General features: G+C 44.8%; 1 protein-coding gene across 1 annotated transcript; it reads right to left on the reverse strand.

The window, feature by feature from the left end:
• Window positions 1-14,978: 14,978 nt before the first annotated feature.
• LOC135507341 (fatty acid binding protein 1-B.1-like) lies at window positions 14,979-16,680 on the reverse strand. The gene is made up of 4 exons (XM_064926899.1): window positions 16,614-16,680; window positions 15,741-15,913; window positions 15,292-15,384; window positions 14,979-15,029 (listed from the first exon to the last, which is right to left on the reverse strand). The coding sequence occupies exons 1-4, from the start codon at window positions 16,678-16,680 to the stop codon at window positions 14,979-14,981; spliced, it is 384 nt and encodes a 127-aa protein (XP_064782971.1).
• Window positions 16,681-18,364: the final 1,684 nt, after the last annotated feature.

The following is an 18,364-nucleotide window of genomic DNA, read 5'->3' on the forward strand; positions in this document are numbered from 1 at the left end:
GTGGTAAAACTGACTTAAGTTTTCTTGCATTAAAGTCCCCGGCCACTAGGAGTGCCACCTCTGGATGAGCGTTTTCCTGTTTGCTTATGGCCATATACAGCTCATTGAGTGCTGTCTTAGTGCTAGCATTGGTTTGTGGTTTTAAATAGACAGCTACAAAGAATATAGACAAAAACTCTTTTGGTAAATAGTGTGGTCTACAGCTTATCATGAGATACTCTACCTCAGGCGAGCAAACACTTGAGACTTCCTTAGATTTCGTGCACCAGCTGTTGTTTACAAATAAACATAGACCGCCACCCCTTGTCTTACCAGAGGTGTCTGTTCTATCCTGCCGAAAAAGCGTAAAACCTGCCAGCTGTATGTTATTCATGTCGTCGTTCAGCCACGACTCAGTGAAACATAAGATATTACCGTTTTTAATGTCCCATTTGTAGGATATACTGTATGTGCTCGTTGCTCGTCTATTTTATTATCCAATGATTGTACTTTGGCTAATAGGACCGATGGTAAAGGCAGATTACCCACATTACAAGGCAACCAGACCAACATACCTATCTCTTTCTCCTGCGAATTACTGGGGTGAGGGCCTTGTCGGGTGTCTGGAGTAAATCCTTTGCGCCCAATCCTTTGGATTGATTGACTCCATCCTAGCTGGAGGGGTGCTCTCATCTTATCTATCGCATAGACAGGGCCCTAACTCGTCTAGCTCCACAATGAGATAGAGGGCAGGCCAGGCAGCAGGCAGGCCAGGCAGCAGGCTTTTAGCCAGCCTGCCAGCTTAGTGGAGTCTGCCACTAGCACTGTCAGTGTAGTCAGCTCAGCTATCCCCATTGACATCGTGTCTGTGCCTCGATCTATGTTGGGCAAAACTAAACATGGCGGTGTTCGCCTCAGCAATCTCACTGGAGTAAAGACTTCCTCCATTCTGGTCATTATTGAAAGAGATTGTGATATCTCACATCGTGAAATAGGGCTACTGAATGTTAGATCCCTCACTTGCAAGTCAGTCATAGTCAATGAACTAAACACTGATCATAATGTTGATGTGACTGGCCTGACTGAAACATGGTTCAAGCCTAATGGATTTGCTGTGTTAAATGAGGCCTCTCCTTCTGGTTACACTAGCGACCATATCCCCCGCATATCCCACATAGGTGGAGGTGTTTCTAATATTTACGACAGCATATTTTTATTGACAACAAAAAACAACTACATTTTCGTCTTTTGAGCTTTTAGTCATGAAATCTATGCAGCCTACTCAATCACTTTTTAGTGGGTTTTGTCCAACATGTCTCCGGGCCTACTCATTGCCACAGTCATACCCTGGTTCTAGTTTTGTCCCGTGGAATAAATATTGTGGATCTAAATGTTGTTCCTCATAATCCCGGACTATTGAACCACCATCATATTACGTTTGCAATTGCAACAAATAATCTGCTCAGACCCCAACCGAGGATCATCAAAAGCCATGCTATAAATTCTCGGACAACCCAATAATTCCTAAATGCCCTTCCAGACTCCCTCCACCTACCCAAGGATGTCGGAGTACAAAAATCAGTTAACCACCTAACTGAGGATCTAAATTTAACCTAGCGTAATACCCTAGATGCAGTCGCACCTCAAAAAATCAAAAGAACATTTGTCACAAAAAATTAGCTCCCTGGTATACAGAAAATATCAGAGCCCTAAAGCAAGCTTCCAGAAAATTGGAACGGAAGTGGCTCTCCACCAAACTGGAAGTCTTGGAAAAGACAGTACTGTGCAATATCAAAGAGCCCTCACTGCTGCTCGATCATCCTATTTTTCCAACCTAATGCAGGAGAATAAGAACAATCCTAAATGTATTTTTGATACTGTCACAAAGGTAACTAAAAAGCAGCATAACACAAGAGAGGATGAATTCCTGAACTTCTACGACGAAAAGATCATGATCATTAGGAAGCAAATGACGGACTCCTCTTTGAATCTGCGTATTTCTCCAAAGCTCAGTTGTCCTGAGTCTGCACAGAACTGCCAGGACTTAGGATCAATGGAGACACTCAAGTTTTCTAATCCTGTATCGCTTGACACATGAAAATAGTCATGTCCTCTAAACCTTCAAGCTGCGTACTGGCCCCTATTCCAACTCAGTAGTTTAAAGAGCTACTTCCTGTGCTTGCCCCTCCTATGTAGAGCATAATGGATGGCTCTCTACCCTCCGGATATGTACCAAACTCTCTAAAAGTGGCAGCAATAAAGCCTCTCTTGGAAAAGCAAAACATTGACCTGGCCGATATCGAATATCCTATTCCTCTAAAAAAATATAATAACAATAATATTGCCCAGCATCTCTCTGCCTTCTTGAAGACAAATCATGTACATGAAACGCTTCAGTCTGGTTTAAGACCCCAAAATAGCACTGAGACTGCACTCATGGTGGTAAATTACCTTTTTAATGGCGTCAGACCAAAGCTCTGCATCTGTCCTCGTGCTCCCAGACCTTAGTGCTGATTTTGACACCACCGATCACCACAATTTTTTGGAGAGATAGGAAACCCTAATTGGTCGACACGGACAAGTTCTTGCCCGGTTTCGATCTTATCTGTCGGAAAGATATCAGTTCATCTCTGTGGAAGGTTGGTCCTCTGACATATCAATTGTATGTTTTGGTGTGCCTCAAGGTTCTGTTTTAGGACCACTATTGTTTTCACTATATATTCTACCTCTTTCACTGCTATGCGGACGACACAGAGCTGTACATTTCGATGAAACATAGTGAAGCCCCAAAATGTCCTACCCTGGAAGCCTGTGTTTCAGACATTAGGAAGTGGATGGCGGCAAATGTTTTACTTTTGAACTCGGACAAAACAGAGATGCTTGTTCTAGGTCCCAAGAAGCAAAGAGATCTTCTGTTGGATCTGACAATTCATCTTGATGGTTGTACAGCCGTCTGAAATGAAACTGTGAAGGAAATTTGATCATATTACTCCAGTGCTAGCCTCCCTACACTGGCTTCCTGTCAAGGCAAGGGCTGATTTCAAGGTTTTACTGCTAAACTACAAAGCATTACATGGGCTTGCTCCTACCTATCTCTCTGATTTGGTCCTGCCGTACATACCTACACGTAAGCTACAAGACGCAGGCCTCCTAATTGTCCCTAGAATTTCTAAGCAAACAGCTGGAGGCAGGGCTTTCTCCTATAGAGCTCCATTTTTCTGGAATGGTCTGCCTACCCATGTGACAGACGCAAACTAGGTCTCAACCTTTAACCTCTTGATACTCCCCATCCCGTCGTGAATAAAGCCTCAGGCTCATTAGCATAACGCAACGTTAATGATTTCTGAAAATCGCAAATAAAATGAAAATAATGCGCCTGCTCTCAAGCTTAGCCTTTTCTTAACAACACTGTCATCTCAGATTTTCAAAATATGCTTTTGAACCATAGCAAATCACTAATTTGTGTAAGAGTATGCTAAGCTAGCTTAGCATTTTGAGTAGCATTTAGCACACAACATTTTCACAAAAACCAGATAACCAGATAAATAAAATAATTTACCTTTGAAGAGCTTCGGATGTTTTCAATGAGGAGACTCTCAGTTACATAGCAAATGTTCAGTTTTTCCTGAAAGAATCTTTGTGTAGGAGAAATCGCTCCATTTTGTACATCACATTTGGCTACCGAAACGCACCGAAAATTCAGTCACCAAAACGTCAAACTTTTTCCGAATTAACTCCATAATATCGACCGAAACATGGCAAACGTTGTTTAGAATCAATCCTCAAGGTGTTTTTTCACATATCTCTTCATTGATATGCAGTTCGTGGAAGCCTGCTTTCCCCTCAGAATCGCATGGAAAAATACCAGCAGCTGAAAAAGACGCACCAATTTCGACGGAGGACACCGGGCGGACACCTGGAAAATGTAGTCTCTTATGGTCAATCTTCCAATGATATGTCTACAAATACGTTACAATGCTGCAGACACCTTGGGGAAACGACAGAAAGGGCAGGCTCATTCCTCTCGCATTCACAGCCATATAAGGAGACAACGGAAAACGGAGCCTCAAAAATCCTGCTGGTTTCCTGGTTGCCGTTTCATCTTGGTTTTGCCTGTAGCTCACGTTCTAGGGCACCCACAGACAATATCTTTGCAGTTCTGGAAAATTCAGTGTTTTCTTTCCAAAGCTATCAATTATATGCATAGTCGAGCATCTTTTTGTGGCAAAATATCTTGTTTAAAACGGGAACGTTTTTTATCCAAAAATGAAATTGCGCCCCCAGAGTTTCAAGAGGTTAAGTCTTCACTGAAGACTCATCTCTTCAGTGGGTCCTATGATTGAGTGTAGCCCAGGAGTGTGAAGGTGAACGGAAAGGCTTTGGAGCAACGAACCGCCCTTGCTGTCTCTGCCTGGCCGGTTCCCCTCTTTCCACTGGGATTCTCTGCCTCTAACCCTATTACAGGGCTGAGTCACTGGCTTACTGGTGCTCTTTTATGCCGTCCCTAGGAGGGGTGCGTCACTTGAGTGGGTTGAGTCACTGATGTGATCTTCCTGTCTGGGTTGTGCAGCCACCCCCCTTGGGTTGTGTCGTGGCGGAGATCTTTGTGGGCTATACTCGGCCTTGTCTCAGGATGGTAAGTTGGTGGTTGAAGATATCGCTCTAGTGGCGTGGGGGCTGTACTTTGGCAAATTGGGTGGGGTTATATCCTTCCTGTTTGGCCCTGTCCGGGGGAATCAACGGATGGGGCCACAGTGTCTCCTGACCCCTCCCACCTGTCTCAGCCTCCAGTATTTATGCTGCAGTAGTTTATGTGTCGGGGGGCTAGGGTCAGTTTGAATATCTGGAGTACTTCTCCTGTCTTATCCGGTGTCCTGTGTGAATTTAAGTATGCTGTCTCTAATTCTCTCTTTCTTTCTCTCTCTCTCTGAGGACCTGAGCCCTAGGACCTTGCCTCGGGACTACCTGGCACAATGACTCCTTGCTGTCCCCAGTCCACCTGGCCGTTCTGCTGCTCCAGTTAACTGTTCTGCCTGTGATTATTATTATTTGACCATGCAGGTCATTTATGAACATTAGAACATCTTGGCCATGTTCTGTTATAATCTCCACCCGGCACAGCCAGAAGAGGAATAGCCACCCCTCATAGCCTGGTTCCTCTCTAGGTTTCTTCCGAGGTTTTGGCCTTTCTAGGGAGCTTTTCCTAGCCACCATGCTTCTACACCTGTATTGCTTGCTGTTTGCGGTTTTAGGCTGGGTTTCCGTACAGCACTTTGAGATATCAGCTGATGCACGAAGGGCTACATAAATACATTTGATTTGATTCCTCGGGCATTACTCTGGACCCTCATCTCTCTTTTGACAAACACATCAAGAATATTTCAAGGACAACTTTTTTCCATCTTTGTAACATTGCAAAAGTCAGTAATCTTTTTTCCAAAAATAATGTAGAAAAATGAATCTGAGTTTTTGTTACTTCTAGATTAGACTACTGAAATGATTTACTCTCTAGCTTCCCGGATAAAGCACTAAATAAACCTCAGTGCTAAACACGGCTTCTGGAATCTTGATTAGAACACCAAAATTGTATCAAATTACTCCAGTGCAAGAATCTCTATACTGGCATCATGTTAAGGCTGGGGCTGATAAAGATTTTACTGCTAACCTACAAAGCAATACATAGGCTTGCGCCTACCTATTTCTCCGATTTGGTCCTGCCGTACACACCTACACGTACGCTATGGTCACAAGATGCAGGTCTCCTTATTGTCCCTCGAATTTCTAAGCAAACAGCTGGAGGCTCCAATAGAGCTCCATTTTTATGGAATGGTCTGCCTATCGATGTGAGACGTAGACTCAGCCTCGACCTTTAAGTCTTTACTCTAGACTCGTCTCTTCAGTAGGTCCTACGATTGAGTGTAGTCTGGCCCAGGGGTGCGAAGGTGAATGGCAAGGCACTGAAGCGCCAAACCGCCGTTTCAACTGTTCTGCCTGCGGCTATGGAACCCTGACCTGATCACCGGACATACCACCTTGTCCCGGACCTGCTGTTTCGATTCTCTCATTTGATTTGAGTGCTCAGGGTCCCATCTTGCTGAGAATTTAGCTCCAATATTTGACATACAGTGGGGAGAACAAGTATTTGATACACTGCTGATTTTGCAGATTTTCCTACTTACAAAGCATTTAGAGGTCTGTCATTTTTTCCATAGGTACACTTCAACTGTGAGAGACGGAATCTAAAACAAACATCCAGAAAATCACAGTATGATTTTTAAGTAATTAATTAGCATTTTATTGCATGACATAAGTATTTGATACATCAGAAAAGCGGAACTACATTTTTGGTACAGAAACCTTTGTTTGGAATTACAGAGCTCATACATTTCCTGTAGTTCTTAACCAGGTCTGCACACACTGCTGCAGGGATTTTGGCCCACTCCTCCATACAGACCTTCAGGTTTCGGGGCTGTTGCTGGGCAATACAGACTTTCAGCTCCCTCCAAAGAATTTCTATTGGGTTCAGGTCTGGAGACTGGCTAGACCACTCCAGGACCTTGAGATGCTTCTTACGGAGCCACTCCTTAATTGCCCTGGCTGTGTGTTTCGGGTTGTTGTCATGCTGGAAGACCCAGCCACGACACATCTTCAATGCTCTTACTGAGGGAAGGAGGTTGTTGGCCAAGATCTTGCAATACATGGCCCCATCCATCCTCCCCTCAATACGGTGCAGTCGTCCTGTCCCCTTTGCAGAAAAGCATCCCCAAAGAATGATGTTTCCACCTCCATGCTTCACGGTTGGGATGGTGATCTTGGGGTTGTACTTCATCCTTCTTCTTCCTCCAAACACAGCGAGTGGAGTTTAGACCAAAAAGCTCTATTTTTGTCTCATCAGACCACATGACCTTCTCCCATTCCTCCTCTGGATCATCCAGATGGTCATTGGCAAACTTCAGACGGGCCTGGACATGCGCTGGCTTGAGCAGGGGGACCTTGCGTGCGCTGAAGGATTTTAATCCATGACGACGTAGTGTGTTACTAATGGTTTTCTTTGAGACTGTTGTCCCAGCTCTCTTCAGGTCATTGACCAGGTCCTGCTGTGTAGCTCTGGGCTCATCTCTCACCTTCCTCATGATCATTGATGCCCCACGAGGTGTGATCTTGCATGGAGCCCCAGACCGAGGGTGATTGACCGTCATCTTGAACTTCTTCCATTTTCTAATAATTGCGCCAACAGTTGTTGCCTTCTCACCAAGCTGCTTGCCTATTGTCCTATAGCCCATCCCAGCCTTGTGCAGGTCTACAATTTTATGCCTGATGTCCTTACACAGCTCTCTGATCTTGGCCATTGTGGAGAGGTTGGAGTCTGTTTGATTGAGTACATTTACATTTAAGTCATTTAGCAGACGCTCTTATCCAGAGCGACTTACAAATTGGTGAATTCACCTTCTGACATCCAGTGGAACAGCCACTTTACAATAGTGCATCTAAATCATTTAAGGGGGGGGGTGAGAAGGATTACTTTATCCTATCCTAGGTATTCCTTGAAGAGGTGGGGTTTCAGGTGTCTCCGGAAGGTGGTGATTGACTCCGCTGTCCTGGCGTCGTGAGGGAGTTTGTTCCACCATTGGGGGCCAGAGCAGCGAACAGTTTTGACTGGGCTGAGCGGGAACTGTACTTCCTCAGTGGTAGGGAGGCGAGCAGGCCAGAGGTGGATGAACACAGTGCCCTTGTTTGGGTGTAGGGCCTGATCAGAGCCTGGAGGTACTGCGGTGCCGTTCCCCTCACAGCTCCGTAGGCAAGCACCATGGTCTTGTAGCGGATGCGAGCTTCAACTGGAAGCCAGTGGAGAGAGCGGAGGAGCGGGGTGACGTGAGAGAACTTGGGAAGGTTGAACACCAGACGGGCTGCGGCGTTCTGGATGAGTTGTAGGGGTTTAATGGCACAGGCAGGGAGCCCAGCCAACAGCGAGTTGCAGTAATCCAGACGGGAGATGACAAGTGCCTGGATTAGGACTTGCGCCGCTTCCTGTGTCAGGCAGGGTCGTACTCTGCGGATGTTGTAGAGCATGAACCTACAGGAACGGGCCACCGCCTTGATGTTAGTTGAGAACGACAGGGTGTTGTCCAGGATCACGCCAAGGTTCTTAGCGCTCTGGGAGGAGGACACAATGGAGTTGTCAACCGTGATGGCGAGATCATGGAACGGGCAGTCCTTCCCCGGGAGGAAGAGCAGCTCCGTCTTGCCGAGGTTCAGCTTGAGGTGGTGATCCGTCATCCACACTGATATGTCTGCCAGACATGCAGAGATGCGATTCGCCACCTGGTCATCAGAAGGGGGAAAGGAGAAGATTAATTGTGTGTCGTCTGCATAGCAATGATAGGAGAGACCATGTGAGGTTATGACAGAGCCAAGTGACTTGGTGTATAGCGAGAATAGGAGAGGGCCTAGAACAGAGCCCTGGGGGACACCAGTGGTGAGAGCGCGTGGCAAGGAGACAGATTCTCGCCACGCCACCTGGTAGGAGTGACCTGTCAGGTAGGACGCAATCCAAGCGTGGCCCGCGCCGGAGATGGCCAACTCGGAGAGGGTGGAGAGGAGGATCTGATGGTTCACAGTATCGAAGGCAGCCGATAGGTCTAGAAGGATGAGAGCAGAGGAGAGAGAGTTAGCTTTAGCAGTGCGGAGCGCCTCCGTGATACAGAGAAGAGCAGTCTCAGTTGAATGACTAGTCTTGAAACCTGACTGATTTGGATCAAGAAGGTCATTCTGAGAGAGATAGCGGGAGAGCTGGCCAAGGACGGCACGTTCAAGAGTTTTGGAGAGAAAAGAAAGAAGGGATACTGGTCTGTAGTTGTTGACATCGGAGGGGTCGAGTGTAGGTTTTTTCAGAAGGGGTGCAACTCTCGCTCTCTTGAAGACGGAAGGGACGTAGCCAGCGGTCAGGGATGAGTTGATGAGCGAGGTGAGGTAAGGGAGAAGGTCTCCGGAAATGGTCTGGAGAAGAGAGGAGGGGATAGGGTCAAGCGGGCAGGTTGTTGGGCGGCCGGCCGTCACAAGAAGCAAGATTTCATCTGGAGAGAGAGGGGAGAAAGAGGTCAGAGCACAGGGTAGGGCAGTGTGAGCAGAACCAGCGGTGTCGTTTGACTTAGCAAACGAGGATCGATGTCGTCGACCTTCTTTTCAAAATGGTTGACGAAGTCATCTGCAGAGAGGGAGGAGGGGGGGGGGGATTCAGGAGGGAGGAGAAGGTGGCAAAGAGCTTCCTAGGGTTAGAGGCAGATGCTTGGAATTTAGAGTGGTAGAAAGTGGCTTTAGCAGCAGAGACAGAGGAGGAAAATGTAGAGAGGAGGGAGTGAAAGGATGCCAGGTCCGCAGGGAGGCGAGTTTTCCTCCATTTCCGCTCGGCTGCCCGGAGCCCTGTTCTGTGAGCTCGCAATGAGTCGTCGAGCCACGGAGCGGGAGGGGAGGACCGAGCCGGCCTGGAGGATAGGGGACATAGAGAGTCAAAGGATGCAGAAAGGGAAGAGAGGAGGGTTGAGGAGGCAGAATCAGGAGATAGGTTGGAGAAGGTTTGAGCAGAGGGAAGAGATGATAGGATGGAAGAGGAGAGAGTAGCGGGGGAGAGAGAGCGAAGGTTGGGACGGCGCGATACCATCCGAGTAGGGGCAGTGTGGGAAGTGTTGGATGAGAGCGAGAGGGAAAAGGATACAAGGTAGTGGTCGGAGACTTGGAGGGGAGTTGCAATGAGGTTAGTGGAAGAACAGCATCTAGTAAAGATGAGGTCGAGCGTATTGCCTGCCTTGTGAGTAGGGGGGGAAGGTGAGAGGGTGAGGTCAAAAGAGGAGAGGAGTGGAAAGAAGGAGGCAGAGAGGAATGAGTCAAAGGTAGACGTGGGGAGGTTAAAGTCGCCCAGGACTGTGAGAGGTGAGCCGTCCTCCGGAAAGGAGCTTATCAAGGCATCAAGCTCATTGATGAACTCTCCGAGGGAACCTGGAGGGCGATAAATGATAAGGATGTTAAGCTTGAAAGAGCTGGTAACTGTGACAGCATGGAATTCAAAGGAGGCGATAGACAGATGGGTAAGGGGAGAAAGAGAGAATGACCACTTGGGAGAGATGAGGATCCCGGTGCCACCACCCCGCTGACCAGAAGCTCTCGGGGTGTGCGAGAACACGTGGGCGGACGAAGAGAGAGCAGTAGGAGTAGCAGTGTTATCTGTGGTGATCCATGTTTCCGTCAGTGCCAAGAAGTCGAGGGACTGGAGGGAGGCATAGGCTGAGATGAACTCTGCCTTGTTGGCCGCAGATCGGCAGTTCCAGAGGCTACCGGAGACCTGGAACTCCACGTGGGTCGTGCGCGCTGGGACCACCAGATTAGGGTGGCCGCGGCCACGCGGTGTGGAGCGTTTGTATGGTCTGTGCAGAGAGGAGAGAACAGGGATAGATAGACACATAGTTGACAGGCTACAGAAGAGGCTACGCTAATGCAAAGGAGATTGGAATGACAAGTGGACTACACGTCTCGAATGTTCAGAAAGTTAAGCTTACGTAGCAAGAATCTTATTGACTAAAATGATTGAAATGATACAGTACTGCTGGAGTAGGCTAGCTGGCAGTGGCTGCGTTGTTGACACTACACTAATCAAGTCGTTCCGTCGAGTGTAATAGTTTCTACAGTGCTGCTATTCGGGGGCTAGCTGGCTAGCTAGCAGTGTTGATACGTTACGTTACGTTAAAAGAACGACAATAGCTGGCTAGCTAACCTAGAAAATCGCTCTAGACTACACAATTGTCTTAGATACAAAGACGGCTATGTCTAGCTACGATCAAACAAATCAAACCGTTGTACTGTAATGAAGTGAAATGAAAATGTGATACTACCTGTGGAGCGAAGCGGAATGTTGACCGGGTTGTTGAAGTTTAATTCGGTAGACGTTGGCTAGCTGTTGGCTAGCTAGCTAGCAGTATCTCCTACGTTAAGGACTACAAATAGCTGGCTAGCTAACCTCGGTAAATTAAGATAATCACTCTAAGTCTACACACTCTAAGCTACACAATTATCTTGGATACGAAGACAGCAAAGACAACTATGTAGCTAGCTAACACTACACTAATCGAGTCGTTCAGTTGAGTGTAATAGTTTCTACAGTGCTAGTAGACGGTAGACGTTAGCTAGCTGCTGGGCAGATAGCAGTGTAGACTACGTTAGGACGACGAAATACGATAATTACGCAATAATCTTTGATACAAAGACGGCTATGTAGCTAGCTAAGAAGAAATTGCTAAGGTTAGACAAATCAAACCGTTGTACTATAATGAAATGTAATGGAAATGTAATGAAAAGTTATACTACCTGCGGACCGAAGTGTAGATGCGACTGCTCGCTCCAACCCGGAACCGGAAATTGAGTGTGAGGATAGGTGTCTTTTATACAGGTAACGAGTTCAAACAGGTGCAGTTAATACAGGCAATGAGTGGAGAACAGAAGAGCTTCTTAAAGAAAAACTAACAGGTGTGAGAGCCGGAATTCTTACTGGTTGGTAGGTGATCAAATACTTATGTCATGCAATAAAATGAAAATGAATTACTTAAAAATCATACAATGTGATTTTCTGGATTTTTGTTTTAGATGCCCGTCTCTCACAGTTGAAGTGAACCTATACAAATTACAGACCTCTACATGCTTTGTAGGTAGGAAAACCTGCAAAATCAGCAGTGTATCAAATACTTGTTCTCACCACTGTACATGAATTGTCAAAGAGTGAAATTCTGAGCTAATTCCCTTCCAGTGATGTTGCCTATATACTGAAGAAGGAGGTCAGTAAATGGGTGGGTGAAATGGGTGGGCTGTACAAGGAACTACAAATAGGTCACTTTGAACTACAAATCCTATCAACCAATCTCTCAAGTGAGCCCCATGGAACCCTAGCATCACTTGCAGCTCATTGGTCGACTTGATAGGAAGGCTGTGGTCAGCTAAGTCCAGGAGCCTTAGGAAAATGTCACCAGAGTTGCTTCCCTCTGATTGGCTGATTTGATTGTCGCCTTCCAAGATTGGTCCACATTGCAGCCCTCTGAGATATAAAATAAAGGATGGAGCAGGACACACAAGTCAACTCCCTCCCTGAATTGCACCTTCACTTTTCTAACCACATGTCCCTTACATACCACGTTTGCATTCCCAAAGACCCCAGCATAAAACTTAAAAAGCCCTGATGTGGAGAGTGAGTCTACTCTTTATTCATTATAGACTCGATAGCCGATTTTATTACAGACATAAATACTCCTGTTTAATCAGCTGTCAAAGTCCTAGGCTGGTGTGGTAACACATGGTCTGCGGTTGTGAGGCCGCTTGGGCGTACTGCCAAATTCTCTAAAATGACGTTGGAGGTGGCTTATGGTAGACAAATGAGCATTTCATTCTCTGGCAACAGCTCTGGTGGAGAGTCCTGCAGTCAGCATGCCAATTGCACACTCCCTCAACTTGAGACATCTGTGGCATTGTGACAAAACTGCACATTTTAGTGGCCTTGTATTGTCCTGATATGCCACACCTGTCAGGTGGATGGATTATCTTATTACAATGAGAAATGCTCACGAACAAGGATGTATACAAATTTGTGCACTTTGAGAACATTTCTGGGACCTTTTATTTCAGCACATGAAAAGACTTGACATATTGCGTTTATATTTGTGCAGTATAAATGGCTCAATATTACTTTGACAGTAAACAATACCATCCTAACACCGCTCTGGGGATGGTAACAATGAATGCAGGGGTGCCCCACTGGCAGGTAGGGAAAATAGGTGGGACACTGCATGTGTAAGGCCTATGCCATCCTGCAGAGAACCCACACCAAGACCTTGAGGTAAAGACATGAAACTCACACAGGATGATCAAGATTAAAATGCATCTCTATGACATGATCCCACCTAGATTATGAAGACAGTTGGAGTAAAGGATGTTTAAGTAGAATGAGTATCATTTTCTAGTATAAAAGATCAGTGAAGAATCCAGCTACGAACTGGTCCGTTTGTCACAACTTGGGAAGCTCAAGAGAGACGGTGTGGCCACATTACCATAACGCTGTTTATATAATAGCCGCAGATATGAGGTTTACATCTAATTGTTGTATAAGCTGAATGAGTGAGTATGATACTGTTTGTATTATGATTGTGGACTGTTTAATGAAGAAAAATACAATTCCCTTTTGATTTGAACAAAATCAGAGGACCGCCCGAGCCCAGTTAGGGTCAGACATCCTGGCACAGCCCTCGTCCAAATAAAACCCACACTCGGGTTTGCGATCAGCAGACCATGTTTTTCTCCATTAGGGGAGGACAAAGGTTGTAGACCAAGCTTATCTCAATTACGAGATGGCTAAAGGCTGTAGAATCTTTTAACCATACCACGTGGTTAAACTCTTAGACTATCGATACCGACAGAATGAGAATAAGTCTGATATTAATTACTAGTCTGCAGCTAGGAATTCGGTATCATTGAACGCGAATTCTATAACGAATGTCACTTTGAACTATCCCCTCTAACCAAGACAGAGAGAGAGAGGGGGAAACTATTCTACGAAATAAACTTTTCACCAGCGATCAAGACACACTGAGCGTAAATATATATATATTGATTGCAATTGTTCCCGAATGAGTGAGCGTTCATGTGTAAAGGATTAGCATTTGAATTGTTATAATTAACTGACTTCTTAGTCGACCCCCATTTCCCCTTTGTCTAACAAGCCGCCATGCCGGTTCAGCCTACTAGGGCACATGCTATCATTTCACGGAACCACATTTACCAAGTTTGTTTATGCATTTCTGTGAATTACTAAATAAATAGGACAATTGATGTGTGGATGACTCATAGTGAAGACTGGGTTCGTACAGATAAGAAACAATTTACGACGTTTGGAATTAGACTAACGCGAGGTAAAATAAATAAATCATTGTCATCAGAAGACTATTGATCAGATATGAAAATTATAACTTTGTAATCTGAATACTTTCCTTGGTGCCCCAAATTCCTAGTTACAATTAAATGATTAAGTTTAAAATCGAGTAACTAATTAGAGAATCTTTCATAAAAACGAAGTCTTCAGTTAATGATAGTAAAGACACGACCATGATAGTTTGGTAATGTGGACACCAAGGAACTTGAAACTCGTTCTGTCGATGTTAATGGGGACTTGTTTAGCACGCCTTTTCCTGTAGTCAACGATCAGCTCCTTTGTTGTGCTCACATTGAGGGAGAGGTTGTCCTGGCACCACACTGCCAGGTCTCATCATTGTCAGTGACCAGGCCTACGACTGGTGTTGTGGTGCACCTCAAACTTGGTGTTGGAGTCATGTTTTACCACGCAGCCGTGGGGGAACAGGGAGTACAGGAGGGGCCCCAGTGTTAAGGATCAGTGTGGCAGACTTGTTGCCTACCCTTACCACCTGGGGGCGGCCCGTCAGGAAGTGCAGGATCCAGTTGCAGAGGGAGGTGTTTAGTCCCAGGGTCCTTAGCTTTTCCAACCACACCGTAGCTGGGAAACCGGTCACCCTCAAATGGTGCACCTTTAGCCCCTTGTCAGCTACACTGGGGTGGAACTAGTGAAAGCAATGTCCAAAAACATTGCCTGAAACGTGATTTTCAAAAAACTGGAAATTGAGGAATCTGCTTTTAAACTGATGCACCCAATGTGGTAGGATTCTGACCCATATTGCAACAGACTAGATGGAACTACCAAAGCCTTCATTTCTACACTGCTGGGTTCACATTTGCTATAAAGCAGTCACTTTAAAATGTAGAAAATCCATTTGCCCGAGTGTAATGTTCACAGAACTACGCTATTCTATTGAATACCACATTCATCCAACTCAAACCTTGCCTCATTATCACAAACTTCAGTTTTCCCTTGAAGTACTACTCATTGATATGAAATGCTGAGACCAGACCATTCAATGCCTTTCACATTTTATTAATCCAAAGAGTGCAGTAGATATTCACATTTGTTTGCTGGTCCTCTTGTATGACATGCCAGACAGAGTCATGGTCTGAAAAGAGAAAGCATCTGTAATCATTACACGCAGATGCTTGCTGAGGCGCACGAGCAGTGTGGGTGAAATGATTGAATAACACGTACATTTATTTTGCGACGCGAGCGGTGGGGTCAGCATGCAATTAGAACATTGGCGACAGCAAACTGTTGAATTGCGTTCACGGCACTGTCATAGACTAGCCAGTTTGTTAATGGTATAAATTAACCCTGACATTGTGTCGCTTCGTGAAACCCCCAGCCATATGCCCCAGACTCACGTTGACGAGGGTGTTTGCGTCTGTAAGTTCTGTGACATATTCGATCCCATTCAGGATGGCCGTCAGCTTGTTACCTTCCCTCATCACCACAGACTGAAACAGGAGAGGTCAACGGTTAGATCTGAAAGCAGTGGTCACCAACTACAGTCAACTAGGACCAATTTAACAGGCCCAAGTTGGATGGCCATATATGGAGAAGAAAAAAAAGTGACAGTGTGCATCAGGTGTGTGAGTTGGTTTTGAGACCTAACTGTGCGCCCAGTCCCTGGAGAGCAGAGGAGATTCTGCCAACGAAAGTCAGTCCTCCCGCAACATCACTGGGACCAGAACTAACCCCACATCAGCTGAACTTATAGTTTAGTTAGATACTTGCTGTATATGTAGGGAGATGGATAAACCCAGGCTACATGTATGAAACTCATGGTTGGGTTGTGACATGCACCACCCACATTGACTTTCTCCCCGGTCGGCGACTCGAGCTCCGTCTCCTGGCCAATGGTGAAGGAGTTGGTGAGGATCTTTGTCCCCGTGGTGACAGTCACCTTGAAGTGGTCTCCAGTCTCCTCAATCTCAGAGATGCTCTTGATGTCTTTGCCCTCCTGGATAAGCTCATCAGGGAGACCTACATGTTTGCGGCAGCGAGAGAGTCATAGACGGTGCTTTTTAGTACTACAAAAAGTTAATGAAGTGGGACATGAACACTGAATTATTACTACTGAAGTAAAGCGCCGATGCACTATAATATGGCAACACAATGATCTGAATGCATTCCCAGCTAGCGCATAACATTCTGAGGACCATACATTTTAGGGCTTGTTTATTTTGCATACCACATTCTGGTAATGGTGCAGGACAGTTGCTTGGCTTTGGAACATTCTCATTAAAGGAATTTGCCAAATGTTATTTTCTTGGCATGTCATTATTTGATCAGAATATTTCCTGAAAGTTCAAACATTTTAATTTAAGATAAAGTTCTAGGAACATTAGTCATTTTACATTGGGAATGTTCTCAAGTTGATCAGCTGACTTTAAATATTCTCCTGTGGGAATGTCAGCACTTCAGCATAATGTTCTGTAGGTTCTCATAGTTACAGTCATGTTCTCAGAACACTAAAGACCTTGCCATACAAAAACAACGAACATTAATCAAGACACATTCTGTTCCTAGAATATCCAAGGAAACTAATGCGCTACCTGGGTTTGCTACTCAGAAGTAACCATTGCATTCGCAGTCACCATTGAACATCATTACTGAAAGGACTACGACTTCTGAAATTAACACCAAGTCCAATCAAATGTACAAACCCAACAGCAAGACTTACCAACAGCCTCCATGAAAGACTCAAAGTTGTCATGTGACTCCATCTGGTATTTCCCTGAGAAAGACATGGTGACTATAAGACAGTGACAGTAGAGTCAGCCACAGCTCCCTGCTTGTCTTTATACCCCCATCTATCCAGCCCAGCCCTGCACTCATTAACTAACTAAAGGTGTCTACAATTGAGAACCCCTCCCCCTCATATCTTCCCTGCTACTTGCCTGTAGGCACAGATCTAGGGTCAGCTTCCCAGCCAAGGGCAACTAATCTACATCGCAATGGTCAACTTTATTGTACTCCACTTCTCATCCTCTCTTCTTCTACTTTGGCGGCGTGAGTGATAATTGATCTGATTTGATAAACTAGGCCTCCACGCCTCCTTAGAAAAATGATAAGCAGTCTCATCATTGTAATACAAGTGTATGGATCAATCAACACATTTCAAATTCAACTTGACTTTATCTCGCTATACACCTGTGTTGAAATTAAACTAGGCTACATTGCACTTTGAGTTGGGAGGTGTATTTTGTCTCCCTGCACTATAAAAAAGTTGAATCAATGTACAATTGTAAGGCAGCAGACTGCAATAGGATTGTGAGTTTGCAAAAATGTTTGGCATATAGCTGAACCAACATACATTCTCAAGTTGAATTTTAAAGTTCACTCAACTTTTCATTTGACGTTGAGTGAACATACAATTCAACTTGAAAAATTGGAATCCAGCCAGAGAACGTTACTCACCCCCAACCTGCACTGACAATGACTGCCAGGAAATACTTCTATTTGATGTAGGTAGTCTCAATAATAACTGGAATAGCCATCTCAGTAACCAAAAAGTCCAACTAATAACAGATTGGATTACTTTAGAAAAATGTATGTTACTTATGTTGGTGTAGCTTAAGATAATCAACCAATCAATGTACATGCAAAAACACAGGTCTTAAAAAACAATTCAACGTGCAATTGTGTTAGGAAAATTATGATTAAATGACTGAACAAATCATTTTAAATGGAACTGTAACTAAGTAAACTCATACTCTGTTTTATTATATCTGATTAACAATATGAGTTCATAAGAAGGGATTGTGTGAGACAGACAAGGAGTAATTAAATTTAATGAACACCATTCCAACTAGGAAGAAAGGAATGGTTTGTGGATTAAGTAAACAGATAAGGTAGTTAACCTATGGTTGAACCGACGAAACTGAGCTCTGGGGTGTTTTAGATAAGGCAGTGTGTGCATTCCTAGGTTTTCTGTTAATTCGAACTGTCACCTAAGTGGTGATCGATAATGGTGAGGAGTCAAAAGTTAATTCAGTTTTGTTGTGTGTCCTGTGTATGTGCTAGGGGGTCAGAATGAACTTTTAAAGTTCCCTTTGTCCCGTTCTGGAGGAGGAGATTCATTTTTTTAAGCAATGAAATGACGTCATGTTATTGTATATAAACTGTTGCTCGTGGTCACGTAGCAGCGCGCTCCGAGAATAAATTCTATTACCTATTATTGATAAGACTGGTCTCCGTCTATTTTATGCAAACAAGAATCTTACAAATTCTCATAAAATAGATTAAGGGAATTCAATTAATGAAAACACATTGGTATAATTAAATTACAGTAACAATTAGTCCTTCGAGCGGATTCCACAAACTTGCCTCTGTCGTCTGAAGGGAAAGCCGAAAGCCTTGCATGGACGGATCTGGACTCGTTATTTAAAGACCTGGCCTCTGGTTTGAGGTTCAAAAAAACAGTCTGGTATT

The sequence above is a fragment of the Oncorhynchus masou genome, chromosome 21, assembly GCF_036934945.1.
Source record: "Oncorhynchus masou masou isolate Uvic2021 chromosome 21, UVic_Omas_1.1, whole genome shotgun sequence".
NCBI classification, from domain to species: Eukaryota; Metazoa; Chordata; class Actinopteri; order Salmoniformes; family Salmonidae; genus Oncorhynchus; species Oncorhynchus masou.

Bases quoted from the DNA above. Each gene is read 5' to 3' on its own strand.
- LOC135507341 (XM_064926899.1), bottom strand. From the start codon at position 16,680: ATGTCTTTCTCAGGGAAATACCAGATGGAGTCACATGACAACTTTGAG. The intron at 15,914-16,613 runs GTAAGTCTTGCT...GCAAACATGTAG, and splicing joins GTCTTTCATGGAGGCTGTTG to GTCTCCCTGATGAGCTTATC. The intron at 15,385-15,740 runs GTGGGTGGTGCA...CTCCTGTTTCAG, and splicing joins CGACCGGGGAGAAAGTCAAT to TCTGTGGTGATGAGGGAAGG.